Genomic DNA, 22037 nt, shown 5'->3' on the forward strand with positions numbered 1-22037 from the left:
TTTCAGTTTTTTAACTAATGTGATAAAAGAAAATTTTCCTATTCGGATTCTACAAAAAAATCTTAGAAGAATTAGTTATGCTAGTTTAGGCAACTTACAATTCTTGAAATTAAGCTAGTCAATGCTTGGTACAATAAAAAATTTTATTCGAAAACTGTATCAAGTGTAACTGTAAGCAATTTAAATTCACTAATTTTCCGTGTATAGATCACGTTTATCACAACCATTAGCCTACTTAAAAATATCAAGTATGTAAATTGCTTGCCATATCAACAATCGTCAAAATTGCTTCCATTATCAATTGAGTAGATTTTGGCTGAAAAAAGAAAATGAAGCGGTCATATAAAGTAAATAATCTTAGGTCAATGCTTTCACCTTTCTAATATTTTCAAACTAAATATAACTATGAATATTTAAATATGTATAATACATTAAATATGTATATTCTTAAAAACTTTTAAATTTTCAAAAAAAAATTTTTTTTGGAAAAGTCATTTTTAATATTACTTTTGTACAGCCAAATACTAATTCACATTATCATCATTCAATCATCAACATTGCTGATGAGAATTGTTTAAGGAAATATGAATCATTAAGTCCATTTTTGCACAATTTCCTTAGGCGTATATATGTAAGTATGTATGTAGGCATTTTTTTGAAGTAATGAATGGGTTTAAAATTGTACTTAACAACTGAAATATCGCTAGATGATTTTTTAGAAATCCACATCTTACAAATCTATGACTACACAATTATAAGAATGCACACATTATACATTTTGATGTATGTATACATATACATCATCACATTTATGACTGTGGGTGATACAAATACATATGTATATACAATATATTAATATACAAATTGTTTCTAAATTTACATGGTACACTTCGGTGTCTTCTGTCAAATGAACTACGTTCAAAAACAAAAAGATCTCTCCGACTCCGTGTTATTGACAGCTTTCTGAGCTTTGGGGTCTGATGATGCAGTGTTCTGACTCTTCATCACGGTTGTGGCCTTGTAGTTTGAGTTAGGATTGTCATTTATATTATGACTCTCAATTGTTTGATGTTGTTGCTCTTTTGATGCGTTGTATGAGAGATGGGCAGTAAGTGTGGCGATTGCCTCAGCTTTATGTTGAGTGGTATCGAATAAAATAGCTTTCATTCCATCACATTCCTCTGAATTTTGTCATCCATAATAGAATTGGGAGTTCACTGGAACACCAGTCGATAATGTACGTGGAGCTGTGCCATCGTAAGATAATTGTTGTTGCATTGCGGAAGGATCAGTGGTCTTGATTCGACGTAGTGTGGACGTTGTCGAATACTGACTGTTGGTTGTTGAACCTGTCATAGGGGGCGTTTGGAGATTCGGAGGTCGCTTTAACATTCCCTCAGCATTGATGATGTAGCTCGCACGTATCGTGGGTGCAGTTGTGTACTGTCCAATTGAGGTCATTGGACCTATGGAAAATTTGTTAAATATTAAATTCATAAAAACAAGTAAGAAAGGGATCGAGAATCTAAGCAATGTTATATATACATACATAAACTCTATATAACTCATACACTAACGGACACATTCGGTATAAAATTTGTTGAAAAAATTAAATCATATATGGGAAGTTAGGATAGTATGACCCAATTTTATCAACATATTAACTATTATCATGCCACATATTAAAAAATATTCCCTGGGTTTCATTAAGGTAGCTCACATCCAATGATCAACGGAGCAAAGTCAGCCGTATGTTCGAAAATCCTGGTAGCAGTTAAATGAGGGTTAGGTCAAGTTTTCCCCCATTAGTATCTATATACTGAGTAAAACATGTTCAGCAATTTTCATTGAGATAACTCAAATATTGACCGATATATCCAGCACAAAGTCACCTGGAAGTTCGAAAATCTTTATTAGGTATATGGGGGCTCAGGTAAGTATTGACCCGATTCAACCCAATTTGATGCCCAGAATTGTAAGGAAAGCATTTTCAAAACCTTTTGCCCACAGGTAGCCATTGCTACGCGATGCCCTGTGCGAAATTAGAGTTATATATCTTAACTTAGTGTTTAGTTATGGCACTTTATAGGTTTTCGGTTGATGGCGTTTTGTGGGCGTGGCAGTGGTCCAATTCCGACACTTTCCCACGACAAAAGAAAAGGAAATATAAATCATTTCATTTCAAGTGCATTGGGCAAAAATTGTAAATAGAAAAATACTCAAAAATAGATACGTCTAACAATAACAGAACCCCATTTCAAATTCAGAATGTTACTAAAGAGAACAACTACAAGATTAGATAGGATATTTTTAAATAGACTAAAGATTTTATTACAATATGTAGGGGCTTTAAATAACTAGATTCATATAATTATTTACAGTATATTAGGAGTAAGTACACATAATAAAACTTACCACAATTAAGGGAATTACTGATACTACTCCCATTGCTACCAATTACAATTGTTGGTGCCAATATGCCACCAACACCCGTTTGATAGCCAATGGCGCCACTAGGAGGCACCGCTAAGTGAGATTTTGATGTAATACCGATGATATCGGGAGATTGTCTTACTCCGCATACGCCAGGATTCGTGATTATTGTTGAGGGGGCAGATGTGCCGATGATACCCGTGGGAGGAATACTTGCTCCATCTTGTAATACAGAAGTCGATGAATTCTGCAATCTACTGGATGATCCAAGGCCATTGTATAAACCACCATTGGATCCATAGGAAATATAATTCTGAACAATAACATAAAGAATATCACGTTCAAGTAAGATTTTTATTAGAATAATGAGTTGGAATGAAAGTGATGTTATTATTATACTTCAATACAGGCAGTGAAGGAGAGAGGGGAGGAGATATGGGAAAATTCCTTCCGGGGCCGGTATTCTCAGGGTGGCCTGGTGCTCCGTAACGATGTTTTGGTTATTTTTCCAACAATTCAATAAAATCATATCCAGGCCCCGTTTTTCTCTCTACGTCTCTGAATACAGACTCATTTGTGACCATACTCAAAAATACTCACCTCATTTTTCGAAACACTCGGTACAGAAATTGTAGTTGGCATATCGATCTCGGCGTCAATCTCCGATATAGTGTCATTGAAACCATTGGGAATGGTAGTATCAGCACGCGGGTTACCTGAACCATCTACGGATGCCATCTGAGTCTCCGAACTGAGAGCTTGACTTTTATGCATCCAAACATGAACAGACACAATAATTATGCATATAATTACACCGATTAAACCGGCGATTAGAAGATATAAATACAGTCGCTCCTGATTATCTATATGCGGAGAAATAAAGACAAATCGTTTGCCTTTAATATATATACATAGTAAAAACGTATTCGCATATTTACATACACATACATGTATAGCAAATGTACACACTGTATATGTATATTAAATAATTACCTTCCAGACTTAAGTCGGCACTATGTGTCATAATCGGATTGATACGGGAGCTGTCTGGAATTTCAAGATGAAATGAGATATTGCCATTACTAAAGTTCGAAGTGGCGGGAGTTGCTGAAGCATTTGTACCATTTGACCTAGCAGCAGTAACAGTACTGTTGCTATACACCTTCGGAATTGCTTCAGATTCTTTATAGTTCAATTCATCGTCATACACTTCGTTATCTCCATCGAATTCTTCAGTCTCATCTCCTTCAACTTCCGATTCGTATCGGTCTTTTAAAACTTGCTTTGGAACTGTACCAAAAAATAACAAACACTTTATTTATTACACAGCTCCACAACCACATTTTTTGTTGCCCTCATATCTTAGCAAATTTTAATGCATTCAATTACGACCACATTATGACCTTATTCATGCAATTATTGAATGTGCTCGTATTTTTAAGATAATTGCATATATAATATTTTGATAATAATCGGGTTATTAGTAATAATAAATTCGTTTTCAATTCATGATTAGGGTATTACGCATCCTTTTCACGCATATCACCACCCTCCTTACATCTCTCCACGGCTCCTTACCGAAAACATTGGAAAAATTTTAAAGTTTTACTAAAAGCCAAACGTGGAAACATATGCAATTTCTGTCCGCATAATGTCTAATTTCACTCATTGGAAATTTTGCTTGCGCTGCAAAAGTAATTCGTAAGAACTACTCAGAATGATGTCCCCAATTACCCAGATTATCAAAGGATGTGAATAAGAGAGATAACTTTCCGGCACTTTTACATGTGGTAAATACGTGGGGAATTCCCATTTTACTACTTGTACGCAGACTTTTTCTACGCTGCCAAATGTCTATTTTTTGTAAATTTTTCTATAAAAATAGGGTGTCATTTTCATTGCTTTAAATGCTATGGGATTATGCAACAGGCTAGTAATAAAGCACTTAATGTGGTTGTTCTCTAAAATTTAGTAATATATAGAAAATAAGATATTACCGTGTACGTAGCCTTTTCTAGCGAGTGTATGTATGTATGTCTATCGGTACATTTCTGAAAACTCTCATGTTAAATCCAAATTTGAAAATTTATAAACTTATCTGTCAAAATATGGTTTGTATATAATAAGTTATTTAGTATATGTATGTATATGGTAATATGTTATGTAAATATTATAGCAAAGTTAATAACTTAAAAAATTGTGTATTACACACATAGTTAGTATTTAATCGGCATTAACGACTTTATAATTAAGTACACATCAGGTGCTTTCCAAAGTAAACCGGATTTTTTTAATCTAGCGCCCCCTGGCGCTATCTATATGTCGACTAGTGCCTTAGAATCTACTATTTTTATCGATTGTCCAGTGAGAATTTCATGATATTTCATTGATTGAAATTGAAGTTATTGCCTTTTAAGTCTCAGTGTGTTTGTGTTATCGGTGCGAAAATGAGCGTTGAACAAACAGCCAACTTTAAATTTTCTTTTAAAATTGGTAAAACTTTTACAGAAACGTTTCAATTGATGAAACAAGTTTATGGCGCTGATGGCCTATCCCGTAGCAGAGTGCTCGAGTGGTTTCAACGTTTTCAAAGTGGTCGTGAGGACATAAATGACGATCAACATGTGGGCCAATCAAAATCCGTGATCACCGGAAATTCCATCGAAACTGTGCGTGAATTCATCAAAAACCAGTCGAAATCAGCGTTGAAACTCATGGAAATGGAATTTAACATCTCCAAAACATCGATTTACGCATTTTGACCGAACATTTGGTCTTACGAAAGCTGTGTGCACGGTTTGCTCCGCACAAATTGACTGACGTCCAAAAATTGCTCAAAATCTGACATCATCGATCGACGCTTGTGACCGATTATTTGACCAAAAATCATTTTTAACCACTCCCCGTATTCACCTGATATGGCACCGTGCAACTTCTTCCTTTTCGGAAAAATGCATTTGCAAATGAAAGGAAAGCGTTATGCAGACGTAGAGGCCATTCAAAAGCCTTGCAACGGCATACTGGCGTCCATACATGCCAACGAGCTAAAACACTCGTTCAACATGCTTTTGGGCCGTGCAAAAAGCTGTATTGAAGCAGAAGGAGACTGTTTGAATAAATTGAATTAAAATTGATTTTGCCGAAAAAACCATTTGTTCTGTTTTTTTTTAAGTCCTGTTAACTTTGGAACGCACCTTGTATTTTACTTACCACAAGTATAAACTACTTTCAGATACATTTTCGACATCGGTTGGCACGGTGACCCAAATGTGTTCGCATCTGCAGCTAAGTTACAACGGCGGCGCCCATGACAAATCTGCATAACTGTTTCGGTGGCATAAGATGCTTGGCAGGCTGAAATTTTAAATAAAAAATACAGTCGCACTCAAAATAATTGTAGTCATATACCATATTATATAATTTACGGAAATTTCAAGAATAGAAACCGTGACATTCGTTTGTCTTTGAAAACATATGGCAGAAATTATCATTTTCAAAATTGTTTTTTACGTGTTGAATACACTTTTGATTATTCTTCACCTCATCAAAAGAATTTTGTTGAGCAAAGAAGTAGGTACTTTTTAAAGTCGGAAAACTGCACTGTTATCGACAACAACATTTTTTGTAAGATAAGTTATTTATAACTGGCAATGGAGCAGTATTTTCTACGTAGGTTATATTTTATATAAAAGTTTGTACATTTTTTACAGCGCAAAAGGGTATGCAAAAATATTAATCGTAATTTTCATCGGTTATTTTGTATGGCAGCTACTTGTATATGCTATAGTTGTCCGGTCTGATTTCATTCATATATTTCAAAATACTTTAAATATAAAATTATTAAATCGCTCTAATAAGAGTTCTTTGAAACTTAAGACTCTGCATATATTATATAGTAATCTGCATATATTTTAATAGTACAGACACACTTTTCTACTTCGGTAAAAAAAAAATTCTTTATGTACTTTATTCACTTGATTTTTTACAGTTTATTAAAGCTATCGTAATATATATTTTGAACTTACTTTCTTCTCGTACTCCTTGGGGTTGTGGACACTGAATGCTTTCATATTCGGTGCGTCCGAAACTCGCGCTATAGACCGCGATTCGTGAATAAGGATTGCACTCCAACTGAGCCATATCATTGTGACAGGCCACTTTACTACGAAATTCATCTACACAATAGAAAGGAAAAACAAACAAAGGTATATTATTTGTCATCTCAATCTAAAACTTTCAATATATACATACATATATATGGCGAATTGCAGGAAAAACTTACATGGACGACATTTATAAGCCACCTCCACAATTTTACGTCGTTTGTGACAAGGATCCACATTTACGGTGTTAACCGTGTTGTTATAGTTATTAACATCAACGCCTGTGCTCAGTCTATAGAAATGTGGGGCACCGTTAAATTTGCAGTGCTTCTTTTTTTGGCAAGCCTCAACGACTGTCTGCAGCAGCGAATACTAAAAAATTAAATATGAACTAATTTACGTATCAATGTTGTCTATATTTTGCATTATCTGCCAATTAATATTTCAACAAGAAAAAAAAAACGTTAACATCAGTTGCACCGAATCTAATGCCTTTCACAAGTGCAGAAAAAAGGTATAAGAATATTTTTGATTTTGATCGGTCAGTTTTAATGACAGTTAAATACTGTATAAGTAGTGATCAAATTTAAACAATTTCTTCAGAAAGTCTATATGTGTATGTACTTTAGTATACCCTTGCTCGTCAAAAACAGAAGTTCCGATTCACTACTGATTAATTTAGCTGAGTTTGTATGGCGGATATTAGCTATAGTCTTTCGATCTAAACAATTTCTTCGGAGATTGTAGCATTGCTTTGGACAATCCATAACAACTTTCGTAAAGGTACCCTGGCAAATAAAAAAAAAATAAAATTAACCAAACAAGAACTTGATTTCGATCGATCAGTTTGTATGGTAGCTATATCCCAAAGTGGTCCGATATCTGTGCTTCCGTAAAAAAGTAGAGCGATATTTAAAAAAAATTAGGGACGGACATGGCTAAATCGGCTCAGCTCGTCACGCTGATCATGTATATGTATGTATACACATATATGTACATAAACACTTTATTGGGTGTTCGAAGTTTCTTTCTGGATGTTACAAGTTTCGTGACAAATATAATATACTACTGTGAGCAAACTGAAAGGTGTATTTTTAATTTATACTTCGCGTGTTTTTCGAATCGGTATTTTTTTTCTGTAAGTTGGTACTGTTAGTGACATCTATGCTAAATTTCACGTATACGAGGGTTGCTTTTTATATGTATATCGGCATTAGAAAACAAAAAACAAAAACATTCTCCGTTATTCTAGTGGTATGGTTGCGACATGTTCGGTTTTTATATAAAACTGGAAAGTATTTCCTTGAAATTGCTTCTCGCGAACATCTTTTGGTTGGACTCATACGCGTAAGTCCACGATTCATCACCTTACACGATGTCATAGACGTCCTTTTAAGCATCGCTATCGTATTTTCTTAAACATTTCTGCGTACATAGAACATCAAAAATGTCAAACTTCACGATAGAGTTGTGAGTTGCTAGATCGCAACACTAGGGTTGCCATCCCGAAATTTAAAAGGCAACCTACTCACTTGGTACATAAACACTTACTAACATATTATAAGTATTGAGCTGAAGAACTTTTGACCTTTGGAGGATTGTGCTTCGAATATAAAAATTTCTGTCCTTGTTATAAAGTACTAACCTTAACTAGAATGCTGGTCTCACATTAGTCTCAAAGCGATGTTACCACTGTTTTTTTTTGTTTACAATGTATTCGTGTTAAAACATCATTTTTTTATGCAAAGTAAGTGGCGCCACGTAGCGAAAAGAAGAAACGACTGGCGCGCTGTTGTTAACTCGCCTATAATCGCGTAAGCGGTGTCTACGCCAGTAAAGAAGAAGAAGGGCAATATACAGCAACACCAGAAAACATCACAAAATTATTTTAACATCCATTAAAAAAAAAAAGTATTTGACTTTCAAAGGACAATGTGGCACTGAATAAACGCGAAAAGAAGAAGTTTCTACGACGATTGGTGAAAGTCGGTTGACCTAGATGTGCGTTGATTGATTGTTGCCCGGTGAAAGTCGAAAACACAACAGTAGTTTTCGAAGATATTATTCAGTATTTTTTGGGACTCACAAGAAATTAATTTCAAGGACTACCAGGACGTGGTCAAACAGTAAATTACCGTTTGTTATTAAATGGATTTGGCGGCGATAATTAAAGCACTCATATTTATAGTACAAATTGTGTAAATGTTGCTTGACGAATAATTACCTGAAGTGCGTTTGGCCACATGCAATTTTCGGAAGAGTCATTTTCTTTTATATAAACATTCGAGGCATTTTCCTTACGCACACCGGCATCTTCAGTTTCTTCTGTCATGAGTGTATCTGGTAGCAGGCTTGAGCTTGGAAGTTCCGTAGTCTGGCCATAAAGGTGTTGGATGGTTGGAATCTTTGATCCGGGAGTTCCGAATGTGGAACCACGTAGAAGGTGTTTGGCCTTAGATTGCACCTTTTTCGCGGAATTATTTAGCGGACATAAGTCATCGATGCTGAATCCATCTATAAAAGGAAGCAATTAAAATTAGAATTTTATGGAAAATTCCGGCTTCATCTAAACGACTCGTCAAATAAGCCAAAAATTCTCCATTAACACGATAAATGGGATGGTAATATACAGTTGTATAAACACCAATAATTTATAGAACATGTAACGAAGTGGTAAGTGTGGGTATAACCATAATTTAAACTCTCGAAATGTTCAAGGATCAAAATTTGGGGAAATACTATGAGGAGCAGGAAAAAATTATTCGGAAATAAATAACAAATAAACAGGTTTTTAATATAAGGCAAAGTGTCAGTTGTTGTGGCTATATGTAGATAAGCCTTGGATAATAATTTGTGCTAAATTTCGAGAAAATAATTTGTCAAATTAAAAACGATCTCCATAAATTGGCTTGAGTTTGATAGGTCAGTTTGTATGGCAGTTAAATTATTTAGTTATCCAATTTCGGCAGTTCCGACACATAAGCGGTTTCTTGGTGAGAAAGGAACGTGTGTAAAATTTTAGATCGATATCTCAAAAATTGAGGGACTAGTTTGCATATATAGAGACAGAACGACAGACGGACATGGCTAAATCGACTCAGCTCATCGCACTGATTATATATGTATGTATATATACATATGTATATAATTTACATAGTCTCCTTTGTTTCTATTTGGATGTTAAAAACTTAATATACCTTGTTACCGGTGCTTTCTGGGTTTCATTAAAATAACTCACATATTGAGTGATTTACATAGCATACGGTCAACCGACTTTTTTTAAATTCCTTTACTTTTTATCTGCTTATTAAAATTCAATTAAGAAATAAAAACTACGCCAGCTCAAGGTTTGGTTGAGCTCATTTTGGTAGCACAAGTACGTTGCTCTTTGGAAGGCTGTAGTAATAGCTAATAAATTTGAATGATCCCGGAGTTTAAGTTCTTATCTCTTTCTGTTGCCGCCTTCTTATATTTTAACCATAGGAATCCCAAGGTATTTGTGAATATTTTCCTTACGAATGTACCATGGTGAAGCCGTTATTGTTCAAGGAATTTTCCACTGGAACCTCCATAATATATTAAAACATGCACAGGTCATGGCCCATAGTTGAATACCATACATTTCAATTGTCTTTATTACCGCATTATGTATCATATCGTTGGTAATATTTTTTAAAGAAAACTCCAGTGTTTTATAAAAACCAAAAGGTAATATTTTTTTATTTTAAATTTATTTACTTTCCAAAAATTTTGGAAAAACAAGGTAGGAAGTTTGTTGATTTGTTAGAAGATTATGTTAGGTCCTTAGGTTTATCTATCATATTTGGAGTACTATTATCATGTACTGACCACTTTTTCGCTTCTGTTTTGATCAATATCCCAAGTTTACTCTGTAATCAATATTAATGTGGCTATTGAAATATTTTTTTATGCGATGTTAGACCCACTTTGGTGATACAACCTAGGTTTGTTCGCATATATTTATTTATACAGCATAAGTCATTACATGTGTCACCACTTATAAGTGATATATCTATATTTTTGATTACAGCAAAATCAATTAAACCTGGTATTTCGTTACGATCCCTCGGTCAATATGTCGGCATAGCCCTAGTACATATATTTTGCATTGTAATCACCGCCCACTAGAAATCTGTGTTCTAGGGTGCTAAAAAAGTATACATATGTCATTTTTAAGACGATGTAGGTTGTATAAAGCTTTCAGATTTGAGTCACTATTTATGCAAACTTTTATATCGTATACAACATAATGCTGTTATTAGGACGATGTTATATACCGAATTTAGTCTAGTGGTATTATGTAGTAGATACATATGTATATGGTAGCAATTAAAGGTAGCCGGTGCAATGCCTATTGTCCAATTTGTATAATTTTTTTCAACATAACAGTAGTTTTCAAGATAAACGTTATATGAGGAGTGGGCGTGGTTATAATCTAATTTAACCTATTTTCACACTGTTAGTATTAAACGAATTTTCCTGAGCATATTTGGTTTGAAATACAAGATAGTTTGGGAGATACATATGTAATAAACTTATTAGTGGGCGCGCTATTATTGCCTTCTTTTTTTTAGAAAATATGGTTCGTAATGCTTAAGTGGACTGTGGTATATCCACGTTAAACCTATAAAGGGCGTGACCACGCCCACCTTTTAAAAATATATGCTATAAATATGTGCTACTTTCCCCTGCGATCCAAAGTTTGGTTGATTTAGTTTAAGTAGTTTGGGAGATATGTACATTAAATCTATTAGGCGATGGCACCTGATAACTTATACCATATACATATGTATACATAACCCTATATCTAACTAGATTAGTTTTAGGTGATATAAACAACTATTAACAACATATTGCGAGAGTAAGAAAATTAATAAGGGTTCAATGGGGGAAAAAACTATTTAATTTAATCTATCAGTGGAGTAGAAAGCGAAAACCTCATAAATTTAACACAACGAATAGCAACATTTAAAACAGAGAGCCAATTAATTGGAGTACGCAATTTTCACTTGAATGATCTTTAGTCACTGTTCAACAACTGAAAACCTATCTTGTCTGCCAGAGATGGGAGGAAAGAAAAAAGAATGAGTCATTCTTTTTGGGCAACCATGGCAAAAGTTATCTTTAACTAGAACTATCTGGACTTTAGAACTTCTTTTCAAAGTTATAAATTAATGAATACACAAATACACATACTCGTACAATTATTAAAAATAGTGCGGCACCTACCTTTGTTTTCGAAATTGTTGTATTGTGCGAACTCGATTGAGATGCTTGTGCCGCGTGGACAAGCGATAATGACTTGATCGCTGTCACAAGCAGCTTTTTGATAAGTGCGCAGGGTTGCTGATAAGAGGGCTACTCGGTGATTATAAGATATGTGAATTGAATATTGCAGCCAATCCATCCATCGAAATCCAGTATTGTTCAGGGGAGACACGGGGAGATGTTACATTCAAATTTGAAAAAAAAAAATAGAGATCACTTTTTATGTGTGAAAGATAAAATACTTATAAATAAACACATGTTGGGTCATTATAAATGGAGTGAAAAACATATGTATACCATATTAATCAGTTTTATAGTATGCACATAGCAAATTTATATCTAGAGTGGAAAAATTTTACTTGTAAAGAAAAGTACTACTTTTCATCTAGAAGTTCCTGGGTGAAATCCAAATATTCAGAAAAATATAAATTTAAAATTAGAAATTCCAAAACAAATTAATACAGTCCGAAAAAAAAAATATATATACCGATTATAAAATATTTAAAATATCATTTGTGTGTTTAGTTGAGTTAAACAATTTAAGGCCATGAATCAGACAAACAACAAGTGAGAAGGTGATAAGTCCGTGTGTAAGGGAACATTTTATACTAATTCAATTATTTCATTGATAATTTCATTGAGATAACTCAAATATGAGCCAATTATGCGCATAATGTCACCTGGATGTTCGGAAATCTTTATGTTAGGTATATGAGGACTCAGGGAAGTATTGACCTGATTCAACCAATTTTTGATGCAAAGAAATACTCTTGTCAGGAAAGGATTCTGTTCAAATTTCAATTGCATATCTTACACATTGAACGATATTTTCGGTCAAAAGTCAACTATAGGCACTTGGGTCCACATATTCGGTACATAGGGGCTTGAAAATTTTTGGTTGGATTTGAACAACTTTTGGTCTGTAAAGTGAAAGAATCAAGAGGAATTAAATACAATACATTATGAGTAAATCCAAGAAAAAAGGAAACTTAAAATTCCTTTATTAGATATATGGGAGCTGGAGTAGTGTTGACCCGATTTGACCATTTTTTGGCGTTACGATAAATGATTACCAATAAATAGATTCTCTTTGATGTTCATTAATAAACCTCAATTAATTAACCAATTTATAAGGTGTAAAGTCAACCGGATGTTTGAAATCTTTATATTAGTTATATATGAGCTAAGGCAAGTTTTCACCTGGTTTTATCTATTTATTTACAAAGGTACACTGTTTAGAAAGAGATTCTGCCTGAATAAGATAACTCACATATTGAACGATAAAGTCAACTTCAAGCTCGAAAATCTTTCGAGTCGGTATGGGGTGTAAGGGAAGTTTATTCCGATTCAACCCAATTTGGACAGGCAGGCTTAAATTATAATGAAATTATTCTCTTCGAATTTCATACATTATTTTACAGATTGGCCAATATTTTAGGCAAAAAGTTAGCCGTGGGTACAGGGGACCCGGTATCTGGGGGCTTGAAAAGTTATAGACAGAATAGTGCCTTAAAGTGCCCGTACACGACACACAAGTGCGTTCGATCGGTATGTGTGCGCATGCGGTTTACTCGTGTATGGGCTTGTGCGCGTACCAATCCATGTTCGCGAAAATGTTTGATTTTTTACGATCGGTGCGCGCACATGTGTGTCGTGTATGGCGTTGTGTGCGCACAAAATCTCTCGTGTCGCTGAACAGTGAAGATCGCGGACAATGGCAAGTGTTAAGGGAAGAGCCTGCTGTCGAGGCTTCAAAAAATCGATTTTTTTGAGGATTTTTTTGGGAGGGAAAGAAATAATTGATTCAAGCGAAATTTCTAGGCTTTATAGTTATATATTAGAACATCTTTCACAAATTTTTTGAATACGAAATCTTTGATATTCTGCCTTTGAGAAGCAATTTTCCGATGCATCTCACATGTGCATTTTTCGGACGGCGGGCAGGATGCAGGTCGCAATTTCTATCGGAAACAAACAATTCAAAGAGATTCATATTTTTTAATAATTTATCTTCTGGTTAAACTAAGTAAATTCCAATAAAAGTGTAAAATTTTAAATTTTTTTTTTAAATTGAATAAACAGTGGTTTTTGATCAAAAAAATTGTACTTTATGTTGTTTAAAAATATGTTCAAACTTGACTTTTCTCAGTTTTTTTAGTTTAAATAGAATATAAATTTAAGCCAATGATAATAAACGTTGCCCTAATTGCATACGACGTTTAGTTTTTTTTTTCTATCCTGCCCGCCAATTAAGAATAATCGTAAAAATGAAAAACCGAGAAATCGCGCTTCAAAGTTTTCGCTTTTTGCCCAAGCGCTCATACATGTATCTGTTAGACGCTCAGTCACTATTTCCCTTCCAGCTTCGACAATATTTCGAATTCCAATCTATAACTTTGGGGAAATATTGTTAGATAATTTTTAAAGAGATTTAAGCAAAAAAAATCCATTGTTTGAAGCTTCTAAATCAGGCTCCCCCCTTAATAAAGATTTCGTATCAGAATTTATTGATCTTATAAAAAATTAATTGGCAATTTGGCAAACGAAAAGTGATAAATATAAAAATAAAATTGAGAAAAATAAAAGTTGGAATAACTTATTAACGAAATACAAAGAAATCGATAAAAGTGCTACATTAGAAATAAATTCGAAGAAATGTTCCGCTTGCCTGTCGCACATGTTCACTGTGTGAAGAACGAACGCAAAATGGGTTTGTGTGTCGTGTATGGGTGAAACGAATTCACATAGATCGAACGCACATGTGTGTCGTGTATGGGCCCTATTATTTGAATAAAGTTTTATCCCGATATGTTCATTGTAGCTTGATTTGTGTACTTGAAATTGAAAGAATCAGATGGAATTGCCGGTTGCTGGTGGTTGCTGATCGATAGTAATGTCAAAATAATTTTATGCTCCGATTTTGAGTGAAACCTATTATACTCTGTAGCAACATGTTGCGAGCAAATACAAATTTTGCTAATGGGCTCAAAATGCATTATTCGCCGTAAAAGTAAACATATTTCAATCATATTTGGTACTTTATTACTTCTATTATTGGTCATAGACTCACTTAATATCAGTACCACATGTAATTTAACTAACATTTCGTTAAAATATTAGGCCCTTGCTATAAGGGCGGAACAGATTTTTCATTAAGTCTAATCGGCTCTCAAAACTTGAAACGCATTTTTTAAAAGACAGTTTTAGTTGGTAAGGAAAACTTTTCCGAAAAGAGTAGGTCGATCGACTTCACACGAGCTTCATAGATACATATATTTGTCAGGTAATGATCGAAGGAAGGACGATTTTTAATAATAATTTTGTTTTTGTAAGCCACTTTGAAGTGTAAAATTTTCCACCAAAAACATCTTTTCTTGAGAAGTCCCATTTCAATAAAAACCAAAATTATGACTAGTTTTTCGATCGTTACCTGTTTATCCTGTGAATCCTAAATTATTCATAAGAATTGGCGATTATTAAAGTGTATTAAATTTTGTAAATATTTATTGTTATTTTTATTTATTTATAAAATAAAATGCCTCTTCAATCGTCTCGCGCTTATCTGCGAGGAGAAGCGACTTCGCAAAACCCTACAGAATATAGTCCAGGGATATTGAAATCCATGATCTTGGAGGTCACACCACAGGTTCACGACGAGAGATAATGCGCTCATGGAAAGGTTTCCATGAATTGATTGTGTCATTGGCTGACAGCATGTAAGGCGGGCCTGTCGAAAACAAAGGTCACCGACATCAACATCCTCCAAGGCACTAGAAATTCATCAATGATGGATCTACATATATCGTTCACTATTGCCTGCAACATTATGACTGCCTTCATTTTTGAAGAAATATGAAGAAGTTATTTTCTTTGCCCTTATGTTGTCATCACTCCATATGCGACAATTTTTATACTCTCGCAACAAAGTTGCTAAGGAGAATATTATAGTTTTGTTCACATAACGGTTGTTTGTAAGTCCTAAAACTAAAAGAGTCAGATATAGGGTTATATATACCAAAGTGATCAGGGTGACGAGTAGAGTTGAAATCCGGATGTCTGTTTGTCCGTCCGTCCGTCTGTCTGTGCAAGCTGTAACTTGAGTAAAAACTGAGATATCACGATGAAACTTGGTACACGTATTTCTTGGCACCATAAGAAGGTTAAGTTCGAAGACGGGCAAAATCGGCCCACTGCCACGCCCACAAAATGGCGGAAACCGAAAACCTATAAAGTGTCATAACTAAGCCATAAATAAAGATATTAAAGTGAAATTTGGCACAAAGGATCGCATTAGGGAGGGGCATATTTACTAAGTTTTTTATACATATCTCAGAAACTACTATAGCTATGTCAACCAGAAATCGGATAATAACCACGGCCACCTCCCATACAAAGGTTATGTTGAAAATCACTAAAAGTGCGTTAACCGACTAACAAAAAACGTCAGAAACACTAAATTTTACGGAAGAAATGTCAGAAGGAAGCTGCACCCAGGCTTTTTTTTAATTGAAAATAGGCGTGGCGCCGCCCACTTATGGACCAAAAACCATATCTCAGGAACTACTCAACCGATTTCAATGAAATTCGGTACATAATATTTTCTTAACACCCTGATGACATGTACGAAATATGGGTGAAATCGCAACCACGCCTTCTTCCAATATAACGCTATTTTGAATTCCATCTGATGCCTTCTCTGTATAATATATATGTACATTAGGAAATGAAAATACAATTCAATGCTCAAAGTACACAAATTGATCTAATCTAATTAATTTTACAGCAAAATAAAAAAATTTGTAAATTATTATCACTTTATCATGCGAGAGTATAAAATGTTCGGTGACACCCGAACTTAGCCCTTCCTTACTTGTGTTTATTAACATACCCACTCAAAAAAGAGTAAGGTTCATCGCTGAACAAAATTTTCTTGTGAAATTCGTTATCGGTGGCGACCAGCTTGATGGACGTTCGGAAATTTTTGCACGAGTTAGATTTGTAATTGTTAGTCGCGATGGTGGATGAAGTCTTTGGGGTTTCTTCGATACTCTGCTTCACAGCAACAAATCGTCTCCAGTGTGCTCTGTACGACGTCTCTGAGGACGCGCCTTATCCACTGGGAAAAGCGTGGTGCGAAACCAATACATGGTTATTCGTATTACCGACTCTGCGTTTCGCGAACCGAACTATTATTTTGGAAATAAATTTTAACGATTTGCAAAAATTGTGCCGGAGTAAGTCGGTTGATTATGAAATGACAAACCAAACTACAGGGTCCGGCATTCGAAGTGTAACCCACTTCTGAATCAGCTGTTTATAAATTTGCTGAATGACAGTTTGGAGTATTGTTCACAAGTGTACAAAGCGTTTTGCCAAAAGTGAACGCAAAAAAAGTGATCAGCGATGGAATTCAAACGTAATAGTGTGATTGCTTTATATTTAGCTGGAAAATCACAGCCAGCAATTGTTCGTGAGCTCAAACACCTTAATGTGAATAAAGTTTTTGTTTATCGCATCATCACTCGTTACAATGATACTGGTAGCGTCGCAAAACGCCATGAAGGTGGTCATCAAAAGGCTGCAACGTCACTTGAGATGGTTCGGAAAGTGAAGAAGCGACTTGAGTGAAATCCACGACGAAGTGCCAATCAAATGGCTAAAGAACTAAAAATATCCGACCGCAGCATCCGACGCATATTGATAAATGAGCTCAAGGTCAAGCCTTACAAGTTCGAAAAGGCCCATGATCTCACACCGAAGCAGCAACAAGTAAGAAGTGAGAAAGCGAAGCAGTTGCTTCGCTTGGCCGAAAGGGGTCAAATTCCGAACATTGTGTTTTCACGGCTCTAAAGCCGTGGGCAAACAAACATTTCGGTAGCAAACCATGGACGTTTCAGCAAGACTCAGCACCGTCTCACAAAGCTCGAGTAAACCAAGAATGGCTGAAAAACAACGTTCCGAACTTCATTGCGACCACACAATGGCTCTCGAATTCACCAGATGCGAATCCAATGGATTATTCTCTCTGGAGCATTTTGAAGAGCAAGGTCCGAAGTAAAAAATACACCAGTGCTGTTTTCAAAGTTCCGTTTTTATTTCACTGAAATTTTTCGTATTTCAACTGGCTATTTCAATTTAACATAAGTGGAAGTAAACTTTATTTATTTAAATAATATTATACATATTAAAATAAAGTAAGTGAAAGAATTTCCAGTGTTGTATTTGTGTTTTGTTTTGTGTTGTTTAATATTATTGTGTTGTGTTATGGATTTATGTTAAAACTGTTCTTGTGGTTTTACGTTCATATAGTTTTAAATTTAAGTTTATCAGAATGTCACTTCTACCATAATTAGAGGATGACAGATGACAGGTCAGTTGAAGAGGAAATTTGCATTGGAAATCAGGGTTACAAAAACAAACCAAAAGCAAGAAGACTACAACTCTCATTCAGCTAAATTTGTCCAACCCAATCCCTTTCGTAGTAAAAAACGCGGCAACCGAAGAAGATCGGATGGCCATCCACGAGCTTTTCAGGGCATGAACGAGCCATAACAAATATCTTGTTTGTAATTATGCATTGTCAAGAAGAACATTAAAAGACATAAAGTCGAAATTATCACCGACGGCTGACATACGAATATGTATTTTATAAATTATGGAAAAGTTAATTAAAAAGTTGGACAGCAATTTCTTTTACAAAAAATAAATAAATCTATACAAAAGATAAGAAGCCTGGTGAGAATAATAGACTCTATTTGCTTAAAGATTTTGTAATGTATCAACATTATACATGTACATATGTAAGTGCTTTTTACAATAAGTATTTACATGAATAACAACAGCTAAATTCTTCAGAGTCTTTAAACGTATTTAAAACAATTTTAAAAAATCATTTTCACATTAAATTCCATTTATCTAAAAAAAATCACCAAAGTAAAGACTGTGATAGTTCTAAAAAATTGCAGACCCATCTGAAAGATAAGGATCAATTAAAAAATATATATTTTAAAAAAACCAAAAGAGGAAAATAAAATTATTATTTTTATATGACAGCTTCGATTTTTAAACAGCTAAAATATTACGTTATTTTATTCTAGTAAATATGCATATATATACACATGGCTCAAGCAGCTCACTACTTCCGGTCTTTGACCAAGTCTCCTCTGGGTAGCCTAAGAACATCCGTTTGAAGGCGAGCTAAAGTGAAAAGGCGAAACATCCCCTGCATAGGGTTGTGCGCTGGGTTTGGGACCCGCCACGTAAAAAAAACACTCCAATGAAAAACCAACAACAGCCTCGGATGAGAGACCCCCCTTTTGATGACGACCATGCCAAACGAAATAAGGACTATGAATTGAGGGCATGCACCTGGAATGTCCGGTCCTTTAATTGGGAAGGTGCCGCTGCCCAGCTGGTTGATGTCCTCGTAAAAACAAAGGCTGACATCACCGCCGTCCAAGAAAAGCGATGGACGGGACAAGGACAGAGACGAGTAGGTCCTTGTGACATTTACTACAGTGGCCATATAAAGGAGCGCAAGTTTGGTGTAGGATTCGTGGTGGGAGAGAAACTATCATTCACTGCGGTGAATGAACGTCTAGCCACAATCCGCATCAAAGCGAGGTTCTTCAACATATCGCTGATTTGCGCCCACGCCCCGACGGAAGAGAAGGACGATGAGACCAAAGATGCCTTTATGAGTGCTTGGAGCGCACTTATGAAGGCTGCCCCGCCAGGATGTCAAAATCGTGCTTGGCGACTTTAACGCCGGGGTGGGCAAAGAAGGTATATTTGGCAATACGGTCGGTAAATTCAACCTCCACAACGATACATCCTCAAATGGGTTGAGGCTGATCGACTTCGCCGGGGCCCGAAATATGGTTATCTGTGGTATTAGATTCCAGCACAAGAAGATACATCAAGCTAGCTGGCTGTCTCCGGATCGAAAAGCAACCAACCAGATCGATCGTGTTGTGATAGACGGAAGACACGTCTCCAGTGTTCTAGACGTGCGTACGCTGCGAGGTCCTAACATCGACTCGGACAGTTGCAGCTAAGATTCGCACCCGCCTCTGTGCAGCAAAAAACGCACGCCAACAAACACAAGGAAGGTTCGACGTCGAGAAGCTGCAATCACAACAGACAGCCGAACGATTTGCTACTCGGCTTGCACTGATGCTCTCTGAGAGCACTCGTCAACAACTCGGTATAAGGGAACTGTGGGACGTCATTTCAAACTCCTTACGTACAGCTGCATCCGAAACCATTGGTTTTCGGAAAGTGCAAAAGAACAGCTGATACGACGAGGAGTGCCGCGTCGCAGCGGAGAGAAAACAGGCTGCCTACCTCGCAACGTTACGATCGATCACTACACGTGCGGGATGGGATAGATACCGAGAGTTGAAGAGGGAAGCGAGACGCATTTGTAGACAGAAGAAGAAAGAGGCCGAAATGCGTGAGTACAAAGAGCTTGATAAGTGGGCCGACAGGGGTAATGCTCGAAAATTCTACGAAAAAATGCGGCGGTTTACAGAAGCATACTCTTATAGAACCCCCAAAGGTGATCTAGTCACTGATGCCCAGAGCATACTTAAATTATGGAGGGAACACTTCTACATCCTGCTGAATGGCAGTGAACGCACATCACCAGGAGAAGGAGAACCCAATTCCCCAATTGATGACGATGGAACAGACGTTCCATTACCGGACCATGAAAAAGTTCGAATAGAAATTGCCCGCCTAAAGAACAACAAAGCTTCAGGGGCCGACGGATTGCCGGCCGAGCTATTCAAACACGGCGGCGAAGAACTGATAAGGAGCATGCATCAGCTTCTTTGTAAAATATGGTCGGACGAAAGCATGCCCAACGATTGGAATTTAAGTGTGCTATGCCCAATCCATAAAAAAGGAGACCCCACAATCTGCTCCAACTACCGTGGGATTAGCCTCCTCAACATCGCATATAAGGTTCTACCGAGCGTATTGTGTGAAAGATTAAAGCCCACCGTCAACAAACTGATTGGACCTTATCAGTGTGGCTTTAGACCAGGAAAATCAACAACCGACCAGATATTCGCCATGCGCCAAAATTTGTAAAAGACCCGTGAAAGAAGAATCGACACACACCACCTCTTCGTCGATTTCAAAGCTGCTTTCGACAGCACGAAAAGGAGCTGCCTTTATGCCGCGATGTCTGAATTTAGTATCCCCGCAAAACTAATACGTCCAAGTGCAGAGTCTTAGACGATGTCAACAACGGATGAGTCGACGTTGCGAATTTCGAGAGATAAGTTTTGCGAAAGATTTATGGTCCTTTGCGCGTTAGCCACGGCGAATACCGCATTCGATGGAACGATGAGCTGTACGAGATATACGACGACATCGACATATGTAAGTAGTTCAGCGAATTAAAAGACAGCGGCTACGCTGGCTAGGTCATGTTGTCCGGATGGACGAAAACACTCCAGCTCTGAAAGTATTCGATGCAGTATCCGCCGGGGGAAGCAGAGGAAGAGGAAGACCTCCACTCCGTTGGAAGGACCAAGTGGAGAAGGACCTAGCTTCACTTGGAATATCCCATTGGCGCCACGTAGGGAAAAGAAGAAACGACTGGCGCGCTGTTGTTATCTCGGCAATAATCGCGTAAGCGGTGTCTACGCCAATTAAGAAGAAGAAGAAATATGCATATTATAATTTAAGTGCTTATGAAAATGGAACAAGATATGGCAACCACTTTGGTTGACATAACTATAGCAGTTTCCGAGATATGTACAAAAAACTTAGTAGGGGGCGGGGCCACGCCCACTTTTCTAAAAAAAATACGTCCAAATATGCCCCTCCTTAATGCGATCCTTTGTGCCAAATTTCACTTTAATATCTTTATTTATGGCTGAGTTATGACACTTTATATGTTTTCGGTTTTCGCCATTTTGTGAGCGTGGCAGTGGACCTATTTTGCCCATCTTCGAACTTAACCTTCTTATGGTGCCAGGAAATACGTGTACCAAGTTTCATCATGATATCTCAATTTTTACTCAAGCTACAGCTTGCACGGACGGACGGCCCTATATCTGACTCTTTTAGTTTTAGGACTTACAAACATCCGTTATGTGAACAAAACTATAATACTCTCCTTAGCAACTTTGTTGCGAGAGTATAAAAATATTACTTTTTTAAATATATTAAAAATATTATTTTTTTAAATACAGTTAT

The 22037-nt window shown here is 36.2% G+C and overlaps 1 protein-coding gene across 9 annotated transcripts in view; it reads right to left on the minus strand.

Moving 5' to 3' along the window:
- Positions 1–246: 246 nt before the first annotated feature.
- Positions 247–22037, minus strand: part of LOC120774627 — a 49258-nt gene continuing 27467 nt past the window's right edge. For 7 of the 9 annotated variants that reach the window (XM_040104367.1, XM_040104371.1, XM_040104361.1 and 4 more), the window contains exons 3-11: positions 11787–11915; positions 8761–9050; positions 6716–6908; positions 6459–6608; positions 5644–5787; positions 3427–3723; positions 3034–3296; positions 2416–2746; positions 247–1466 (exon numbers count right to left, since the gene is read on the minus strand). In XM_040104367.1, coding sequence (XP_039960301.1) covers positions 1192–1466; positions 2416–2746; positions 3034–3296; positions 3427–3723; positions 5644–5787; positions 6459–6608; positions 6716–6908; positions 8761–9050; positions 11787–11915 — 2072 coding nt within the window. In that variant the 3' untranslated portion in view covers positions 247–1191. The remainder of the gene's footprint in view (positions 1467–2415; positions 2747–3033; positions 3297–3426; positions 3724–5643; positions 5788–6458; positions 6609–6715; positions 6909–8760; positions 9051–11786; positions 11916–22037) is intronic. The other 2 variants (XM_040104398.1, XM_040104406.1) reach the window with 2 other exon arrangements.

Source organism: Bactrocera tryoni, chromosome 1 (assembly GCF_016617805.1).
Source record: "Bactrocera tryoni isolate S06 chromosome 1, CSIRO_BtryS06_freeze2, whole genome shotgun sequence".
Classification (NCBI taxonomy): Eukaryota; Metazoa; Arthropoda; class Insecta; order Diptera; family Tephritidae; genus Bactrocera; species Bactrocera tryoni.